Source organism: Gymnoscopelus braueri (assembly GCF_963280865.1).
Source record: "Gymnoscopelus braueri genome assembly, chromosome: 4".
In the NCBI taxonomy this organism is placed as follows: domain Eukaryota; kingdom Metazoa; phylum Chordata; class Actinopteri; order Myctophiformes; family Myctophidae; genus Gymnoscopelus; species Gymnoscopelus braueri.
Window position 1 is genome coordinate 1,224,846 of NC_137605.1, and position 18,377 is coordinate 1,243,222.

At 41.9% G+C, this 18,377-nt stretch overlaps 1 protein-coding gene and 1 pseudogene across 2 annotated transcripts in view; both read right to left on the reverse strand.

Moving 5' to 3' along the window:
* LOC308084327 (protein NLRC3-like) overlaps positions 1–18,377 on the reverse strand; it is a 297,537-nt pseudogene that overhangs the window by 123,300 nt on the left and 155,860 nt on the right. The window lies entirely within an intron of this gene.
* Positions 517–18,377, reverse strand: part of st14 (ST14 transmembrane serine protease matriptase) — a 56,832-nt gene continuing 38,971 nt past the window's right edge. The window contains exons 12-18 of the mRNA XM_080427176.1: positions 18,345–18,376; positions 17,053–17,166; positions 16,444–16,563; positions 14,185–14,365; positions 5,321–5,589; positions 3,140–3,276; positions 517–711 (exon numbers count right to left, since the gene is read on the reverse strand). Of these exons, the coding sequence (XP_080283302.1) occupies positions 550–711; positions 3,140–3,276; positions 5,321–5,589; positions 14,185–14,365; positions 16,444–16,563; positions 17,053–17,166; positions 18,345–18,376 (1,015 nt within the window). The 3' untranslated portion in view covers positions 517–549. The remainder of the gene's footprint in view (positions 712–3,139; positions 3,277–5,320; positions 5,590–14,184; positions 14,366–16,443; positions 16,564–17,052; positions 17,167–18,344; position 18,377) is intronic.

The window sequence follows — 18,377 nt, forward strand, 5'->3', positions numbered from 1 at the left end:
GAATGATAATGCATCTCGCTCGGTCATAAATAGCTAAAATATTGCATTTCTTTAAAAAAAAAAGCATATAAACATCATTGCAATTTCAAGGATTGTTCGTATTATTTCAAACAACGGCCTCGTATTAAAATAACACAGAACAGATAAAAACATTAGCAGACCGCTGCGGCGCTAAAAACCAACGCCACAGAGTTCCATTTCAACGCGGCGGGAATCCTCCGAATATGATTTACATATTTACACTGAATTAATAATTCATAAAACCAGCGGAACGTGACATGATTGAGAGAGGGGGGGGGGGCACAATGGTCTTTGTGAGACCATTAAAAAAACAACTTATAACACCCTGTGTGTGTGTGTGTGTGTGTGTGTGTGTGTGTGTGTGTGTGTGTGTGTGTGTGTGTGTGTGTGTGTGTCTCTTCCATTTCCGGTCACCATGATATCAATGCCCTTACACCCCCCCTACACAACCCCCCCCACCCCCGCCACCGCCCTTCCCCCTGACCACACCCCTCCTCTGCCGTCCCGTGTCTCGTGCTGATGATGTCATCAGACGCCGGTCTTGGCTCTGATCCAGTCCCTCAGCTTGGTGACTCTGGAGTAAACGCCGGGTTTGTTGCGTCGGGCGCAGCCCTCGCCCCAGCTCACGATGCCCGCCTGGAACCACTTCCCGCTCTCCTCGAAGCACGCCAGGGGACCGCCCGAATCACCCTGGGGGGGGGGGTAAGATAAAAAAAATGATATTAGGATACAATAGAAATACATATTACAGAGCAGAAGAGAAGGAAAAAGAGAGAATAAAATAAATAACTCAACGAAAGGCAGCGGAAAACAGAAAGGTCTTTAGTAACGTTATGAATGTTATTTATTTTGTGATTTAAGATAAATAAGAAGGCAGCAGAACCTGCAGTTTTCTGGGAGTTTGTTCCAGATATATGGAGCATATAAACTAAATGCTGCTTCTCCACCTTTATGAGTGCTTTTAGGAACATAACGCTGTAAAATACCAGAAGAGAGCCGTATGGACTGTGTTCCACACATCTGTGGATTATGCTTTTTGTTTTAGTGGACTTTTTTCTTCTGATGTCGTCGGTGTTCATTGGCCGTCAGTTCCCACCTGATGTTCATACATGGGCAACTGGCGGCCCGGGGGCCACATGCGGCCCCCACCTTCACTTAATGTGGCCCACAGGTTAATATCAGAATAGTGATTATATTATTGATCTCAGCTGTTATGATTCAGAACATGACCCGCTTTAATTACTTCAGTCTATATTAGTAGCTTAATGACTAGTATTACAATTCAATTGTCTTTTTTATGTCCAATGTATTTGTATTTAAATTCATAGGTAACACATTGGGTGCCAGAGGTTTATTAAAATATTATACGTTGAGTGCCTGCATTTCTTCCATCCACTTGCGTTATACGTTTCGTGCTGTAGAAGCCCCGACGCGGAAGTGCATGTAAACAAAGCGTGCGTGCGAGACGGCGGAGGGTCCCGACTAACGCCTGGAACAATAATATTTCCAACGCGATCCTCCATTGCAGCGTGATCGCCGATCGAAAACGGCTCGTTTCCACCACGTTAAAAAGAAATGGAGATATTAAGCTTTAGTCAAGGAGATAACATTGAAAACGCCGACCGGAAGGATTTTTGACATGGAGCCACATCCAGCCTCTTCTTCTCAGAAACTGCTTGGGTGATGTCAAAGTTTCGTTTTAGCGCCCCACGTGGGCCACTCGTATAAAAATAGAATTGGGTCAAAAACGGTCCGGACCGTTTTCGGCACTTCTCGTTTGGATCCTCAAAAACGGTCCGGACCGTTTATGGCACTCGATGTGTTAACTAAATGCATTTGAAATGAAATAGAAATGTTACTTTTCAGTAACATTTCCAATTGAAAAGTAGCAAAAATAGCAGATCTACAAGCTCAACACACGTACGCCATACATTTTTATTAAAACATTTTTAGGGGGGAGGCGGGGGCCCCCCTCAGTGCGTGGTCTGGGTAGTGCAAATATCCGCCCCTGAGCGAGGAGTGCTGGGCGGGAGGAGTAGGACGATCCTCCTGGTGGGCGCTCCTCACTGTCAGAATGTATGTACATGTCTATAACTATTTCATAACTATAACATTGTCATATAACCTCTATTAATCACTCTAAATATACTGACATGCACGATATTGTTCTGTCTGTGTTGACTTAATGTTCCATTCTTATGCTTTACATTTTCTGTTGTTTTATGTGTTTGTCCTGTCTGTCTGTCTGTCTGTCTGTCTGTCTGTCTGTCTGCCTGTCTGTCTGTCTGTCTGTCTGTCTGTCTGTCTGTCTGTCTGTCTGTCTGTCTGTCTGTCTGTCCTGTTCTGTTCTGTTATGGCTCCTGTCATCTGTCTTGTGGTTTACTTGTTTTGTCATATCTAATATTGTTTGTTGAATTGGTTGTTGTAATTGCTTGTTGTTTAATGTTTTGTTTTCCCCTCTGCTTTGTTTTAGTTTTGTTTTAGTTTTTTTTTAGTTTTAGTTTTAGTTTTAGTTTTTGGAAAATGTCTATACAGTGTATCATGTACCTAGGATCCCCTCTAAAACGAGATGCTACATCTCAAGGGGCTATTCCTAATAAATCATTTCAATAATAAAAGGTGATTCAGTAGGGTGTAACAGCAGTGGAGGAATAGATTGGCATAAGGACTACATTGTGGAGGAATAGATAACGGCATAAGGACTACGTTGTGGAGGAATAGATTGGCATAAGGACTACGTTGTGGAGGAATAGATAACGGCATAAGGACTACATTGTGGAGGAATAGATAACGGCATAAGGACTACATTGTGGAGGAATAGATTGGCATAAGGACTACATTGTGGAGGAATAGATTGGCATAAGGACTACATTGTGGAGGAATAGATAACGGCATAAGGACTACATTGTGGAGGAATAGATAACGGCATAAGGACTACATTGTGGAGGAATAGATAACGGCATAAGGACTACATTGTGGAGGAATAGATAACGGCATAAGGACTACATTGTGGAGGAATAGATTAGCATAAGGACTACATTGTGGAGGAATAGATAACGGCATAAGGACTACGTTATGGAGGAAAAAGGGCGTAAAAAGCCTCAAAGTGACGTCTCACCTGACAGGCGTCCACGCCTCCGGCCAGGAAGCCACTGCACATCATCCTGGAGGTCACCTGACCTTCTGTCACCACGTTACACACCGTGTCGTTTATGATCTTTACCTCCGCCTTCTGGAGCACACGGGCCGTACGGCCTGATGAGAGAGAGAGAGAGAGAGAGAGAGAGAGAGAGAGAGGACATTCTGTCATATAGAGACATACTGTGTATGAATATTCTGTCATATAGAGACATACTGTGTATCAATATTCTGTCATATATAGACATACTGTGTATGAATATTCTGTCATATATAGACATACTGTGTATGAATATTCTGTCATATAGAGACATACTGTGTATGAATATTCTGTCATATAGAGACATACTGTGTATGACAAGTAAGACGCGCGAACGCGGCAAAAAAAGAAAAAAAAGAATGAAAAAAAATATTTAAAAAAAAAGTAACCAATAAATTTTTTTTTTTTTTTTCACAAAAAATCTGCGTTAAAAGGAGCATCTTAGAAAAATACAAATTCACAAAAAAAAAACTTGGAATGTTTTTGAACAATTCAACAAAGTGTTTGAAGTGCCTGTTTCACCCACTTCCGGGGGGCGGAGCCAAAATCCGAGCCCGATGTATTTGTTCGTAGACCCCCACTTAGGGGGGGTAGAAAAAGTTTGGGAGCGATTCGGGCACTTTTCATTTAACATGGGGTTTCAATGGGGAGTTTTTAGGAGCCTTCTCCGGGGCGTGGCTTCCGGGGGAAGGGGCGGGCTTAAACGCAACCTTGACAGGTGTGTTCAGTTTTCAAAGACCTTTCATTTGATGTATGGTACGTCTAAATTGGACATTTACTTATCTCAGAGGAGCTGCACACAGGCAGTGCACACAGGCAGTGCACACGGAGACACAGAGATACAGAGACACAACCCGAGCAGGGTTACATAGTAAGCTCCACTTGGTCGGAGGCGCGGCTTCGCCGCGCCTCCTCCCGCGTTCGCAAATATTCTGTCATATAGAGACATACTGTGTATGAACATTCTGTCATATATAGACATACTGTGTATGAATATTCTGTCATATAGAGACATACTGTGTATGAATATTCTGTCATATAGAGACATACTGTGTATGAATATTCTGTCATATAGAGACATACTGTGTATGAATATTCTGTCATATAGAGACATACTGTGTATGAATATTCTGTCATATAGAGACACACTGTGTATGAATATTCTGTCATATAGAGACACACTGTGTATGAACATTCTGTCATATATAGACATACTGTGTATGAACATTCTGTCATATATAGACATACTGTGTATGAACATTCTGTCATATATAGACATACTGTGTATGAACATTCTGTCATATATAGACATACTGTGTATGAACATTCTGTCATATATAGACATACTGTGTATGAATATTCTGTCATATAGAGACATACTGTGTATGAATATTCTGTCATATATAGACATACTGTGTATGAATATTCTGTCATATATAGACATACTGTGTATGAATATTCTGTCATATATAGACATACTGTGTATGAATATTCTGTCATATATAGACATACTGTGTATGAATATTCTGTCATATAGAGACATACTGTGTATGAATATTCTGTCATATATAGACATACTGTGTATGAATATTCTGTCATATATAGACATACTGTGTATTTACTTAGGATCTCTGCCTCTTGAAACCTTATAATCCTTGGTCTCTGTTGTGTGTAAACAATAATAGCATTTCAAAGCAGTTTTCCCCCAAACCCCGCCTCCAGTGTCTGTCATCAGAACAGAGGGAGCGCTCTATGATCACGGCACCAGAACCTGCTCTTGCTCGTGTAGCTGCAGCCCATCAAGCCTAATTTATGCTCCGTCCCGCGAAGGTGTCGCGCGCAGAGAACAGCCTAGAACAGCAGACCTCCAAGCTCACAGCGGTCTCATCTGTGACGCGGTTGTGAGCTTGTATGTCAGCTGTTCTCGGCGCACAACACTGTTGCGGGGTGAAGTACATATGTCTCACTAGGGCGCACCTCACTAACTGAAAACCAGCTGAACTGAAACCAGCAAAACCCCAAAACAACAGGTTTGAGGATCTGTTGGGAATTGATGACATGAAACAGTCACCTGTGCGTCCAGTCTCAGTGAGTGTTGGTAAAGTAATAATTGCTCTGTACCTCCTTCTCTCAGCGTGCCCCAGCCCGTCACCCAGCAGCCCATGCCCGGGGAGAAGAAGTGAGACTTGGCGGGCAGACAGATGGGGTGGATGGTGTTGGTGAAGGTGAGGGGCGTGGCCAGCTCCAGCAGAGCCACGTCGTAGTCGAAGGTCATGGGGTTGTAGTCCTCGTGCGTGACGATGGTCTTCAGGGAACGCTGCTGAACCTCCTCCTGTTTGTACTGGTCCTGCATCCCGCTGTACGTCTGCCAGTTAGACGTGATGTGGTTGCTATGGGAACGGAGCGACAGACAGACAGGCGGGGAGAATACAGGATGTTAGAAAAACATGACGAAACATTGTTGTGTCGCCATAAGTAAACACATATTAACATCCATTCCCTCCCAACCAACCAACTTCATAAAACTGGGGAGCAGCGGCGCAAATCTGGGTTGAGGCTAGAGGTGGTCCCCCTAACCCTAGAGGGGGTCCCCAGCGCGTTTTCATTTTCCTCTAATCTAGCTAATTTGACACTGTGTTATGTTAATTCTTCATTATTAATAACTTATGATGTATAAGTGTGTTCAGATTTTATTAAATAAGTATTTTTAACTATTTTAACATTTATTTTAATTCTTATAAATGACTTGGGGAGCGTCCAATCTGAAGCTAGGGGGAGACAAATCTCCCCTCCGAGATTTCCGCGTCTGGCGCAGAGTATGAAAACATGCATGAAAATAAACATGAAAACAGAACAAAAATTCAAATAATTTTTCACCCCCCCTCCAAGAATCCCCCAAAAATATATCCCTTAAAAGATATATATATATATTTATTTATTTATTTGCCCAGGGTCCACCTGTTGACCCCTGTGGTAACTATGCACACACTATGCACACACACACTATGCACACACTATGCACACACTATGCACACACTATGCACACACTATGCACACACTGGACAACAAGAAGAAGAAAGACATTGATTCATGTATTTAAAAAAAAGAAAGTTCAGACACTTTATTTCTGTGTATTATTTCAATAATACATTGGTTTTGTATTTCATAAGCAGGGCCGGCCGCTGCCATAAGCAACATAAGCGGTCGCTTAGGGCCGCAACCACTAAGGGGCCACAAAAAAAAAAACTTTATTTTTTATTTATTTTTATTTTACTTTCATATTGTAATTATGTCATGTATCTCCTATCCAACAACTAGCATTATTATTTTAGTATGCAATAAAAAATAACTGATTTTATAATGGGGGTGTTTGGGGGGGGGCACCCAAACAAATCTTGCTTAGGGCCACGAAAATCCTAGGGCCGGCCCTGTTCATAAGGTTGGAAAGCCTGATTAGTCGCCTTCACAACGAGGTACAACTTGTAAGTAGGGATGTCCCATATTATCAGCCTCCAGTGTGTGTTAATAAGCTACAGCTTGTAGATCAGCTTTTTTCTATTCAAGTATAAGTCTCTACGTGTAAATTATTATGACGCCATCAAGGCCCTCCCAAAATACCATTTATCAACTTAAATCTTAAATGATATTTAGTCAACTAAAATATGACTAAAACGAAATAATTTCAAATGACTAAAATATGACAGTAACTAAATAGAATTGTATTCAAAAGGCTAAGACTAAAACTAAATCAAAATGTGTTTTATAGAAAATAGGGGTTATCGCCTTACTCGATTGATTGATTGATTGATTGAATACTTTATTAGCATTTTGCAAAAAAAGCACAAGAAAGTACAGTCTGGTCAGCTAAGAGGATTTTAAACCCAAGAAAGCCTATGGCTTGTTTCCATTGGGGTCCTTTGTACTCAATTAATCAATCGAAACATTAATGACTTTAAAAACTCAGCTTCTCTTCTGCTCCTGGAGGCCAGGCTTGGAATGGAACGTGATCGTTAGGTTTTTAAATCTGTTGTTTCTTGTTTTCTCTGTTAGCACAGAAAACAAACACACACACACACACACACACACACACACACACACACACACGTGCTCTGCACAGATTAGCTACAGTAAGCTAGCGGCCAGAAGCTAATGTTGATCCCAGGGGAAGCTAAAGTAGACGATAAATATGTCAGGATGTGGTTGGTTCTAAATGTGGATTCTAAAGTGTAAGAATCCTTATCAACCGTTACGTTCCCAGAGGAGAGAAAATGAGGACAAAGTTAGTATTGGTCTGTTTAAAGCTGTCACTCAAAGCATAGTTATTATGAACGTTAATGATACATCTACAGTTATTATAACACACACACACACACACACACACACACACACACACACAGAAGATTTGAGTCTGCTTGAGAAGAATTGCCTTTTTCTGCTTTAATCCCTTGTTTCATTGTTAACCTCACTGTATGTTAACTCATTGACTGCCAGAGTTAAAACCTCGTTCATAGCAGCCCTTGCCAGCGATTTTCGTGTTTTTTTGTTTCGTTATTTTGTTATTTAATTCACATCTAGAAAGTGTAGCTTGACACTTGAATCGTTTTGATCGTTCCACCACCAGAGAGCAGCACATACCAAGCTTGATCGCCTCTCGATCACACTCGCCCCCTCCCAGACCCACTCACACAGTGAAACACATGAACCGGAAGTGAAATGTCTCAGATTCTGTTATCGGCGAAAATTACTTTGTGATACACAACGGGGATGACTGTTCGTCACCCAGACCATAGATTATAGGAGGGGAGGTCTCCGATCGTTTTTCATAGCGTGTGAAAAACCATTTGTTTCCCTATTATGGTCGAAAATGACTGGGGGGAAAAAATGTAAAACCGAAAACGGAACCCAAGTCATGGAACCGGATGCAGTGGTGGTTGAAGTAAGTGGAACCCGAAACTTAGCCTGATTCATAACAGAATAGCGTGATCAGAGCATAAAGATCAATAAAGACCATAGATCGCATTAACGCGATCCTGGCGGCCAAGCGCGCTATTTATTAGATCGCGTTAATGCGATAATGGCGGCCAATGAGTTAAGCACTTAGTGAGATCAATCTGTGAGAAGTGCTATGCAAATAAAATGGACTTGATGAACTTCCATAAAGCAGAGATGATTATCATATTTGTTCTCTCAGATGTGTTATGCTTTGATCCTCTGAACCCGCCCCCTCCGTTCTCTGTACATATAAAACACCTGATTCTACTGAGCTTTATTCCAATAGGTTTTGTAGAATATTTTGTATTGTAATGTATTGTCTGTATTATATGTATTACTGATGAATTGAGCACAATGGACCACAATGGAAACCTTCGACTGTACTGTACTGTTAATAAGCTTAATAATAAAGTATTCACTCAATCAATAAATAAAGGTTTTGCCATTTGTGTCGCCTGTAAAGTGTACTTAATGTCCTCAACATCAAAGCATCCTTTATATCAGCTAATAGTGTCTCTAACATGGACACTAAGACAGTGTCTTGCTCAAGGACACTTCAACACACAACCAGGAGGAGACGGCCCGGTAGGGATCGAACCGGGGACCTTTTCAGCTCCCAGGCGATCACTGTGTCTGCCCTGAGCCGCCGCCCCCCCGCTCACCTGCCCACCCGCTCATCCAACAGCCGCTCGTTCATCCAACGGAGCCATCCAACGGAGCCATCCAACGGAGCCAAAGATGCTTTCAGGTGATTTATTGCACTTGATGTTGCTACAAAGCCAAGTGCTTTTTAAACCAACACAACGGCTCTTCAAGTGCTTTTATGTGTGTGTGTGTGTGTGTGTGTGTGTGTGTGTGTGTGTGTGTGTGTGTGTGTGTGTGTGTGTGTGTGTAGCATATAGATATATATCCTCACTGGCAGGTACCTTGTAAGTCCAAACCAGTTACTAGTCAGGAAATGGAAGAATAAAATGAAAAGAGTTCTAATGGATCATTTGTAGATCTGATTTAGTCAGAAGCTCTTAATACTTTTCATGGGTTCAACATTAATATTTGACTCGTCTTTGTCTTGTAATGGTCTGTTAATGTCAGATCTACAAGCCGCTTGGAGCTTGTAGATCTGTGTTTGTGTAACGCTGTCGTGTGATCAAGCAGGACGTTAATTTACGAGAGCAAAAAAAAAACACAAAATGTTAAAATCTAGAGATAAGAGGTTTCTATATCCATACATGCACCAGGCAGGAGGAGCTACAGTACTACATTATGATACAGGGGGTCCGGGACCCCTAGGGGTCCTCAGAGTTACTACAGGGGGTCCGCCAAATCTTTGTGTGATATGATTTTTATGTTTTACCTTCTCATCTCTATCTCTCTCAGCTAAGGGGTCCCTGCTTCATCTCTCTCTCAGCTAAGGGGTCCCTGCTTCATCTCTCTCAGCTAAGGGGTCCCTGCTTCATCTCTCTCTCTGCTAAGGGGTCCCTGCTTCATCTCTCTCTCAGCTAAGGGGTCCCTGCTTCATCTCTCTCTCAGCTAAGGGGTCCCTGCTTCATCTCTCTCTCAGCTAAGGGGTCCCTGCTTCATCTGTCTCTCAGCTAAGGGGTCCCTGCTTCATCTCTCTCTCAGCTAAGGGGTCCCTGCTTCATCTCTCTCTCAGCTAAGGGGTCCCTGCTTCATCTCTCTCTAAGCTAAGGGGTCCCTGCTTCATCTGTCTCTCAGCTAAGGGGTCCCTGCTTCATCTCTCTCTAAGCTAAGGGGTCCCTGCTTCATCTCTCTCTCAGCTAGGGGGTCCCTGCTTCATCTCTCTCTCAGCTAAGGGGTCCCTGCTTCATCTCTCTCAGCTAAGGGGTCCCTGCTTCATCTCTCTCAGCTAAGGGGTCCCTGCTTCATCTCTCTCAGCTAAGGGGTCCCTGCTTCATCTCTCTCACCTAAGGGGTCCCTGCTTCATCTCTCTCTCAGCTAAGGGGTCCCTGCTTCATCTCTCTCTCACCTAAGGGGTCCCTGCTTCATCTCTCTCTGCTAAGGGGTCCCTGCTTCATCTCTCTCTCAGCTAAGGGGTCCCTGCTTCATCTCTCTCTCAGCTAAGGGGTCCCCTTGGCCCTTGAAGACCCCTGTTCTAATACATATATTGTAGGGGGAGGAGCTACAGTACTACATTCTAATACATATATTGTAGGGGGAGGAGCTACAGTACTACATTCTAATACATATATTGTAGGAGGAGGAGCTACAGTACTACATTCTAATACATATATTGTAGGAGGAGGAGCTACAGTACTACATTCTAATACATATATTGTAGGGGGAGGAGCTACAGTACTACATTAGTTTAAACCAACATCCTATTTGATCACATTACAGCCTCACACCAAAGCTTCAAAAGTAGCATATCTACAAGCTCCAAACGCGGCGCCAAGCGGTGCGTTTGGAGCTTGTAGATCTGCTATTTTTGATGCTTTTTTCCCATTTGAATGGTAGTCATAGTTGTGTAGATGTGAGGTTTCCCAGCCGGACAGAGCAGATCTCCATACATGCAGCCAGACATCATTCTAATAAATATATGAGTGTGAGAACCTCATAACCCATCAGGACCGGGACCGCATCTGTGTGGCATTTTGACATTTATTTGGGCTATTCAAAAAATAGCAGATCTACAAGCGTGGCAGCCTCTGACCTCTGGAACTCTCTCCCAATGGAGAGACACTGGACTCCTTCAAGTCCTCACTGAAGAGACACTTATTTACTCAGGCTTTTGGCAACTCATGTGTTTATTTTGTGTTCTGTAAAGAGTCCTTGGGTTTCTGAAAGGCGCTATATAAATACAAGTTATTATTACAAGCTCATAGAGCTATGAGCTTGTAGATCTGCTATTTTGGATAAATCATGACAATTACTGCAAAAACATATATTTTTAAAGCAAACATTTTTTTTTTACAAATGTTTGCTTTAAATATATATATATATTCAAAGATTTGCACAAATTTTCAAGTTTAAAAAAAAAAAAAGCACACTCGGCGTCGCGCTATGAGCTTGTAGATCTGCTATTTTTACAATAGCAAAATAAATGTAAAAGGACATAGATGTGTTTCCGGATTGAATGGGATAAAGTACATGTCACACTGCTACTCTGAGACACGCTGCAAATGAAAAAAAATGCATGGCACAGCGAATATCCACACACACACACACACACACACACACACACACACACACACACACACACACACACACACACACACACACACACACACACACACACACACACACACACACACACACACACACACACACACACACACACACACACACACACACACACACACACACACACACACACACACAGAATGGCTCAAACAGTGTGGTTAGTGCTCCCCCTACAGGCCCCTGGGAGACATGCAGCCCTACAACACTAAACGAGTCTCCCAAGGTGTTTCTAATTAACGGTGTCATCAGGGGCTCGTTTAGACGGCGTGTCATTTCTATTTAAATCCTCTCTGTTGTGCAGGAAAATTTTTTTTTTATTTCACACTCATCAGAATGTGAGAAAAATGAATATTTACATATTCAGGATAAAATAATGGGGACGCATTTAACTCAGAAATGACAAACCCTCCCCACCAAAAAAACAGTCCTTGAATGGTTAGAGGAACGACCCCTAGGGTATGTGGCTTCGAGGAAGACACGGTACATGCTTGTTTAACCACCGTCAACCTGGCAACCCTATATTGGCCATGTTTTTATTATTAGGTTAAATCTAAGTGTTTTTCAAAAGAGCCGATCGGATCTACAAGCTCACAACGTGTCGCATTGCAACGTGTTGTGAGCTTCTTTTTAGAACAAAATGGATTTTTTTGTTTTAAGATGTAAAACAAAACTTGTATACGGGCTCTTGGCACACAATCATTCCAGATGGTCTCATCTCATTCCACTATTCTGTCTCATCTCGTCTCATTCCACTATTCTGTCTCATCTCGTCTCATTCCACTATTCTGTCTCATCTCGTCTCATTCCACTATTCTGTCTCATCTCGTCTCATTCCACCATTCTGTCTCATCTCGTCTCATTCCACTATTCTGTCTCATCTCGTCTCATTCCACTATTCTGTCTCATCTCGTCTCATTCCACTATTCTGTCTCATCTCGTCTCATTCCACTATTCTGTCTCATCTCGTCTCATTCCACTATTCTGTCTCATCTCGTCTCATTCCACTATTCTGCCCACCAGACACCTACAAGTATGACTCCCTGTCCTCCTTCAAAACCACCATAAAACACCTGCAGTGGTGGAAAGTAACTAAGTACATTTACTTAAGTACTGTACTTAAGTAAAATTTTGAGGTATTTGTACTTTACTTGAGTATTTCCAATTTCCAATACTTTTACTCCACTACATCTCAGAGGCAAATATTGTACTTTTACTCCACTACAATTATTTGAAAACTTTAGTTACTAGTTACTTTTCATATATAAATTATGATATTACGAAACACACATTAACCACCAAATAGCAGATCTACAAGCTCGCGATGCGTTGTGAGCTTGTAGATCTGATATTTTCAAACATTTTTGTACTTTTACTTTTGGTACTTTAAGTACATTTTGATGCCAATACGTCTGTACTTTTACTCAAGTACATTTAGAATTCCGGACATTTACTTGTAACAGAGTACTTCTACAGTGCAGTATTGATACATTTACTTAAGTAAAACATTTGAGTACTTTTTCCACCACTGCAACCTAGACAAGTCTTCTAGCTCGCCACCAGAAATTAAGTTTTAGTCATTTGATTTGTTTTGACATTTCATTAGTTTTAGTCGACTCAATTTTATTTTGGCCGGGCCGTGATGGCGTCGTAATTACTGCTTTATACTTAGTTGTGTGAAAATAGCCGATCTACAAGCACACAGCGCGTATTTGTAGAGCTTGACACCCATTACATTACATTACATACGGTCATTTAGCAGACGCTTTTATCCAAAGCGACTTACAATAAGTGCATTCAACATGAAGGTAGGGAACGAAACTACTAATCACCAGAAGCATTAAGTGCATTCTCTTCTAAAACAAGCAACGTGTATATATATATATATACATATATATATATATACACATACAATAAATAAAGTATACCTAGCGCTAATGAGTAAAAGCTGAAACAAATAACTATCAAATAAACAAGATCCAATAAAACAAGAGCTCGTACGAATGATTGACAACAAGTAGGCAAGGCTAAGAGGAAGGGTAGTGTTTCCTGAAGAGGTGTGTTTTCAGTGTCTCTGCTGTCCTGACATCAGTGACTCTGCTGTCCTGACATCAGTGGGGAGTTCATTCCACCACTGTGGGGCCAGAACAGAAAAGAGTTGTGACCGTGTGGATCGGCCAGAAGGACCCTTGAGTGACGAGGCAATCAGTCGCCCCGAGGCGGCAGACCGAAGTGGTCGGGCAGGGGTGTAGGCATCGACCATAGCCTGGAGGTAAGAAGGAGCTGTTCCTTTCACTGCCCTATAGGCTAGCACCAGGGTTTTGAACTGGATGTGAGCCGCTACGAGGAGCCAGTGTAGAGAACGGAGAAGGATGGTTGTGTGGGAGAACTTGGGGCGGTTGAACACCAGACGAGCCGCAGCTTTCTGAACAAGCTCCAACAAGCTCCACACAGAACCAAGCACAACATAACTACTTCTCACTTCTACTGGACCTCCCTGACATTCTAGTCTAGTTTGTATTTGTTGATGAAATCGTCAATATATTTAGTCATAGTTTTAGTCATCATAGCTTAGTTTTTATGTAGTTTTTGTCAGTGATAAAAAAAAGCTCGTCTACAACACATTTTCAGCATAGTTTTAGTTGTCGAAATGAACACCGTTAACAGTTTAGAAGTCATTTGGTTAGTATTAATCATAATAACTGTTGTTAGTATTGTTAGTATTAATCATAATAACTGTTGTTAGTATTAATCATAATAACTGTTGTTAGTATTGTATTATTATAATAAGGTACCTGGGGTCAGAGGTCTTGAAGCAGTGTGCAGCAGACAGCAGCCAGCGGTCAGACAGGATGGACGCTCCACACACATGACCCCGCGTCTGGAAGTGAAGGCTGACCTGCCAGGGCCACTCCCCCAGCTCCGCGTCGTCCCCGCCCACAATGCGGTTCAGCTTGTAGGGTCTGATGCCGCACTCTGGAACACACACACACACACACACACACACACACACACACACACACACACACACACACACACACACACACACACACACACACACACACACACACACACACACACACACACACACACACACACACACACACACACACACACACACACACACACACCATTAGGATCAGGAACGCATCTTTTTTGCTATACCATTATTGTATACTTTGGGCTATTCAAAAACACTAAATCTACAAGCTCACAAGCTCGTATATCTGCGTTTTCTTTTAACAATTGTGCATTTCTTTTTCATTTTTTTTTTCATTTTTCTCTCTCTCTCTCTCTTTCTGTTAACAACTAAAACGACAGAGTTTGCCAGAGAATGAATTTCTCCCGCTGTTTTACATCCTATAAACCTATAAAGATGTTTCTGACTCTCTGAACTCCACAACTCTTTAGAATTCCAGAGCGTTGCCCAGCAGGGCGGCGACATCACTCCAAACACTCCAGAGCCCTGAGGCTTGATAGTGAAGGGACAGGAAACACATATATACTAAAAAAACTAAAACTTCACACAGATGTCAAAAGAGTTTAAAGAAAGACTGAGATAAATTAAAAACTCTGGAAGCCTCGGGGCAGACAGCCTGGCGAGACGTGAGTCACAATACAACACACAACACAACTGTGTGTGTGTGTGTGTGTGTGTGTGTGTGTGTGTGTGTGTGTGTGTACAGTATGAAGCCGTGGGCTGATGTATCTCAACAAATCACGCTGCATGGAGGGAGTTGAGATGGAGGGATGTTAGCGGGGGGGGGGGGGGGGGGGGGTGAAGGGAAAGTACTCACACAGAGGGTTAAGCTTAATTCATGCTCCATTGGGGAACGTCTGATAATAGTAGATCTACAAGTTCAGGAACCTGTAGGTCTGCTATTTTCAGCATGAGACACCATCGCACGACCAAGTATGAATCGTTGCTTCTTTTCTTTTGGGTTTTTGGTCAATGTAGTCGTTATGCCATTGAACTCCTCCCCTCACATCTCTCTGTGTGTTGTCACTGCTGTTGTATCCTACTAATCTCTCAAGAACAGATTCTGCTCTGCGTTGGAATCTTCATCATAGAAACAATTGGGCTTATAACCATCCATGTTCTCTGGGAGAAGTGGTGTTAGTGTTCCGTGTAGAAATATTGTTAGTGGGAATGAAAACATAGTGGCACCACCGGAAGTGAAAGCTGAAGGCAGACCAAAACCCCGGTTTCCTTTGCGCACGTGTGCTGCGTCGCCATTGTCCCAGAGCCAAGTAAGATGGTACAAACAGCAGAGGGCGCTGTTTTTCATTATTTTTTGGCTTTGGGTTCCCATATTGGTATCCTACTGACACACCTCACCTGCTAGGGGTGTAACCATACGTTTTAACAACCATTCAATACGTATCACCATACTTGGTTGTCGATACGATACATGAACGATACAGGTTCATTTAGAACGATACGATATGTTTCCATTCAGTGATTTAGTCGAAACGATACATGAACGATACAGGACAGGTTCATTTAGAACGATACGATACCATTCAATGATTTAAAATCAATATAGTAACTATTTATTAACCCAAAAATTCTGTGTGAAAAATAAATACCAGGATACTGGATATAAACCCCTCTCTCTTTTTTTCTTCTTAAAAGTACTTAGTATTGATAAAATAGATTATTTGCATTGCAAAACGATTCGATACGATACAAAGTCAAACGATACGATATTTTGCTGTTTGCATAACGATATAGTAGATCGTTGAAAATTCAAAACGATTTTTCGATGCAGTTACTATATCGTTACACCTCTATCACCTGCCAGTGAGGAGGGCCCAGCGGGAGGACGGAGAGCCTTCGTCCTCCTCCTCCCCCCCTCCCCAGCGGAGCTAAAGGGTTACTATGTAACAGTTAAAGGGTTATTATGTAACAGTTAAAGGGTTAATATGTGATCTTCTACAGTTAAAGGGTTAATATGTGATCTTATACAGTTAAAGGGTTAAAATGTGATCTTATACAGTTAAAGGGTTATTATGTGATCTTATACAGTTAAAGGGTTAATATGTGATCTTACCACAGTGGGCCTCATCAGAGCCGTCATCACAGTCGTTGACTCGGTCACACTCTGCGTTGACTTTGTTCACACACTGCTTGTTCTCACACCTGAAGCTGAAGTCATTGCACGCTTCTGGAGCTGTGGGGGGGGGGGGATACATTTTTACTTGAGTAAAAGTATCAATACTGCCATGTAGGAATAATCTGTTACAAGTAAAATGCCGGATTACAAAATGTACTTGAGTAAAAGTACAAAAGTATCAAAATGCACTTAAAAGTACCAAAAGTGAAAGTACTCATTATGCAGAATGTCCCAGTTCACACGTTTTCAAATGTATAAAAATCTTTTTGTTTTGTAACAATAATCAAAATCTACAAAGTAACTAAAGTTGATATTATAGCAACAGGCCTATTTATTAACCCACAATATATGTCACATTTTATTCTATTTACTATTTACTGCTTTTAAGATACGGGGGGGGGGGGGGGCACCAAAACCGTTGTTCAGGAAACAGTGCTCAAACTTATGCATGTGAGTGTGAGTGTGAGTGTGAGTGTGTGCGTGTGCGTGTGCGTGTGCGTGTGCGTGTGTGTGAGTGTGTGTGAGTGTGTGTGTGTCATCACTCACAGGTCTTGCAGTTGGCCTCATCACTGCCGTCTCCACAGTCTCTCTTGGTGTCACAGACCACGTCCTGAGGAACACACGCCCCGTCCCCACAACGCCACTCGTTGTCATCACAGCCTGGTCACATGGTCACATGGTCACATGATGAGAGAACCACACACAGGTCAACAACACTGTTTGATTGATTGAATACTTCATTTAGAAGTATTGAAAAAGCCCAGGAAAGCTGACAATGGCTGGTTAGTGGTTTCAAATGGGGTTCTTATGTACTCCATTCATGGACACATTAAATGACAGACAGATATACACTACTATTAACATCATATGAACGGAGCACAAAGCCTACACATGCTCTGCTAAGTGAGCGCCGGCGGTGCTACATCCTGTGAGAGTGAGTTTCTGGGACAGAGACAGGTTTATAATAAAGTACATTCTCTCTGAAAAGAGACGTCTTAGTATGAAGATCTTCTACATATTGTGTGTCTTGTGACGATCGGGTCTAATATTTAGTTCAGTGACCATGGAGCTAAAGAATGGTTCAGAAGCTGTTACTTAATAATTATAATAATAATAATAAAGAATGGGTCAGAAGCTGTGTTCACGTTCACTCTATCATTAGAATCAATAGACTCCAACCTGCTTCTGGTCTCCTAAAAAGGTGTCCACCTACTTTACGAGAAGTAAACCGGAGATGGTCTTTTTTTTGGTCTTGGACTGAACCAGACAGACAGACAGACAGACAGACAGACAGACAGACAGACAGACAGACAGACAGACAGACAGACAGACAGACAATTGTGGATTTGTTTTGTATTTTATTATCTTTATTGGTGGGCTACCGGGCTTCATGATTATTGCACATACATGTATCCCACAACACTATGGATGTATTAAATCACATGAGCATTTGTTCATTAGGAATATGGGAACACAAACAAAATAGTCTTTTTTGTTGTTGCAGAATGTGTCTTGAGAGATTAGTAAATCAGAGGGTTTTTATATTTCCCTGACTACATGAATTTGTTGTCTCTTTCAAAAACAACAAAAACTAATACATGCAGTAGCCAAATAATACAATAGAACATAATGAATGAAAAGATAAACGTTGATCTTTGTGTGACACTGTTGTACGACGAACAAGGGCGTACATATGAGGTCTGTGGATGACAGCGACAAGATGATTAAAATGCTAACCAGCTCTATTACACACACAGAGAGACAGACAGACACACACACACAGAGAGACAGACAGAAGAGACAGACAGACAGACAGACAGACAGACAGACAGACTTACTACATTGCTTCTCATCACTCTCGTCTCCACAGT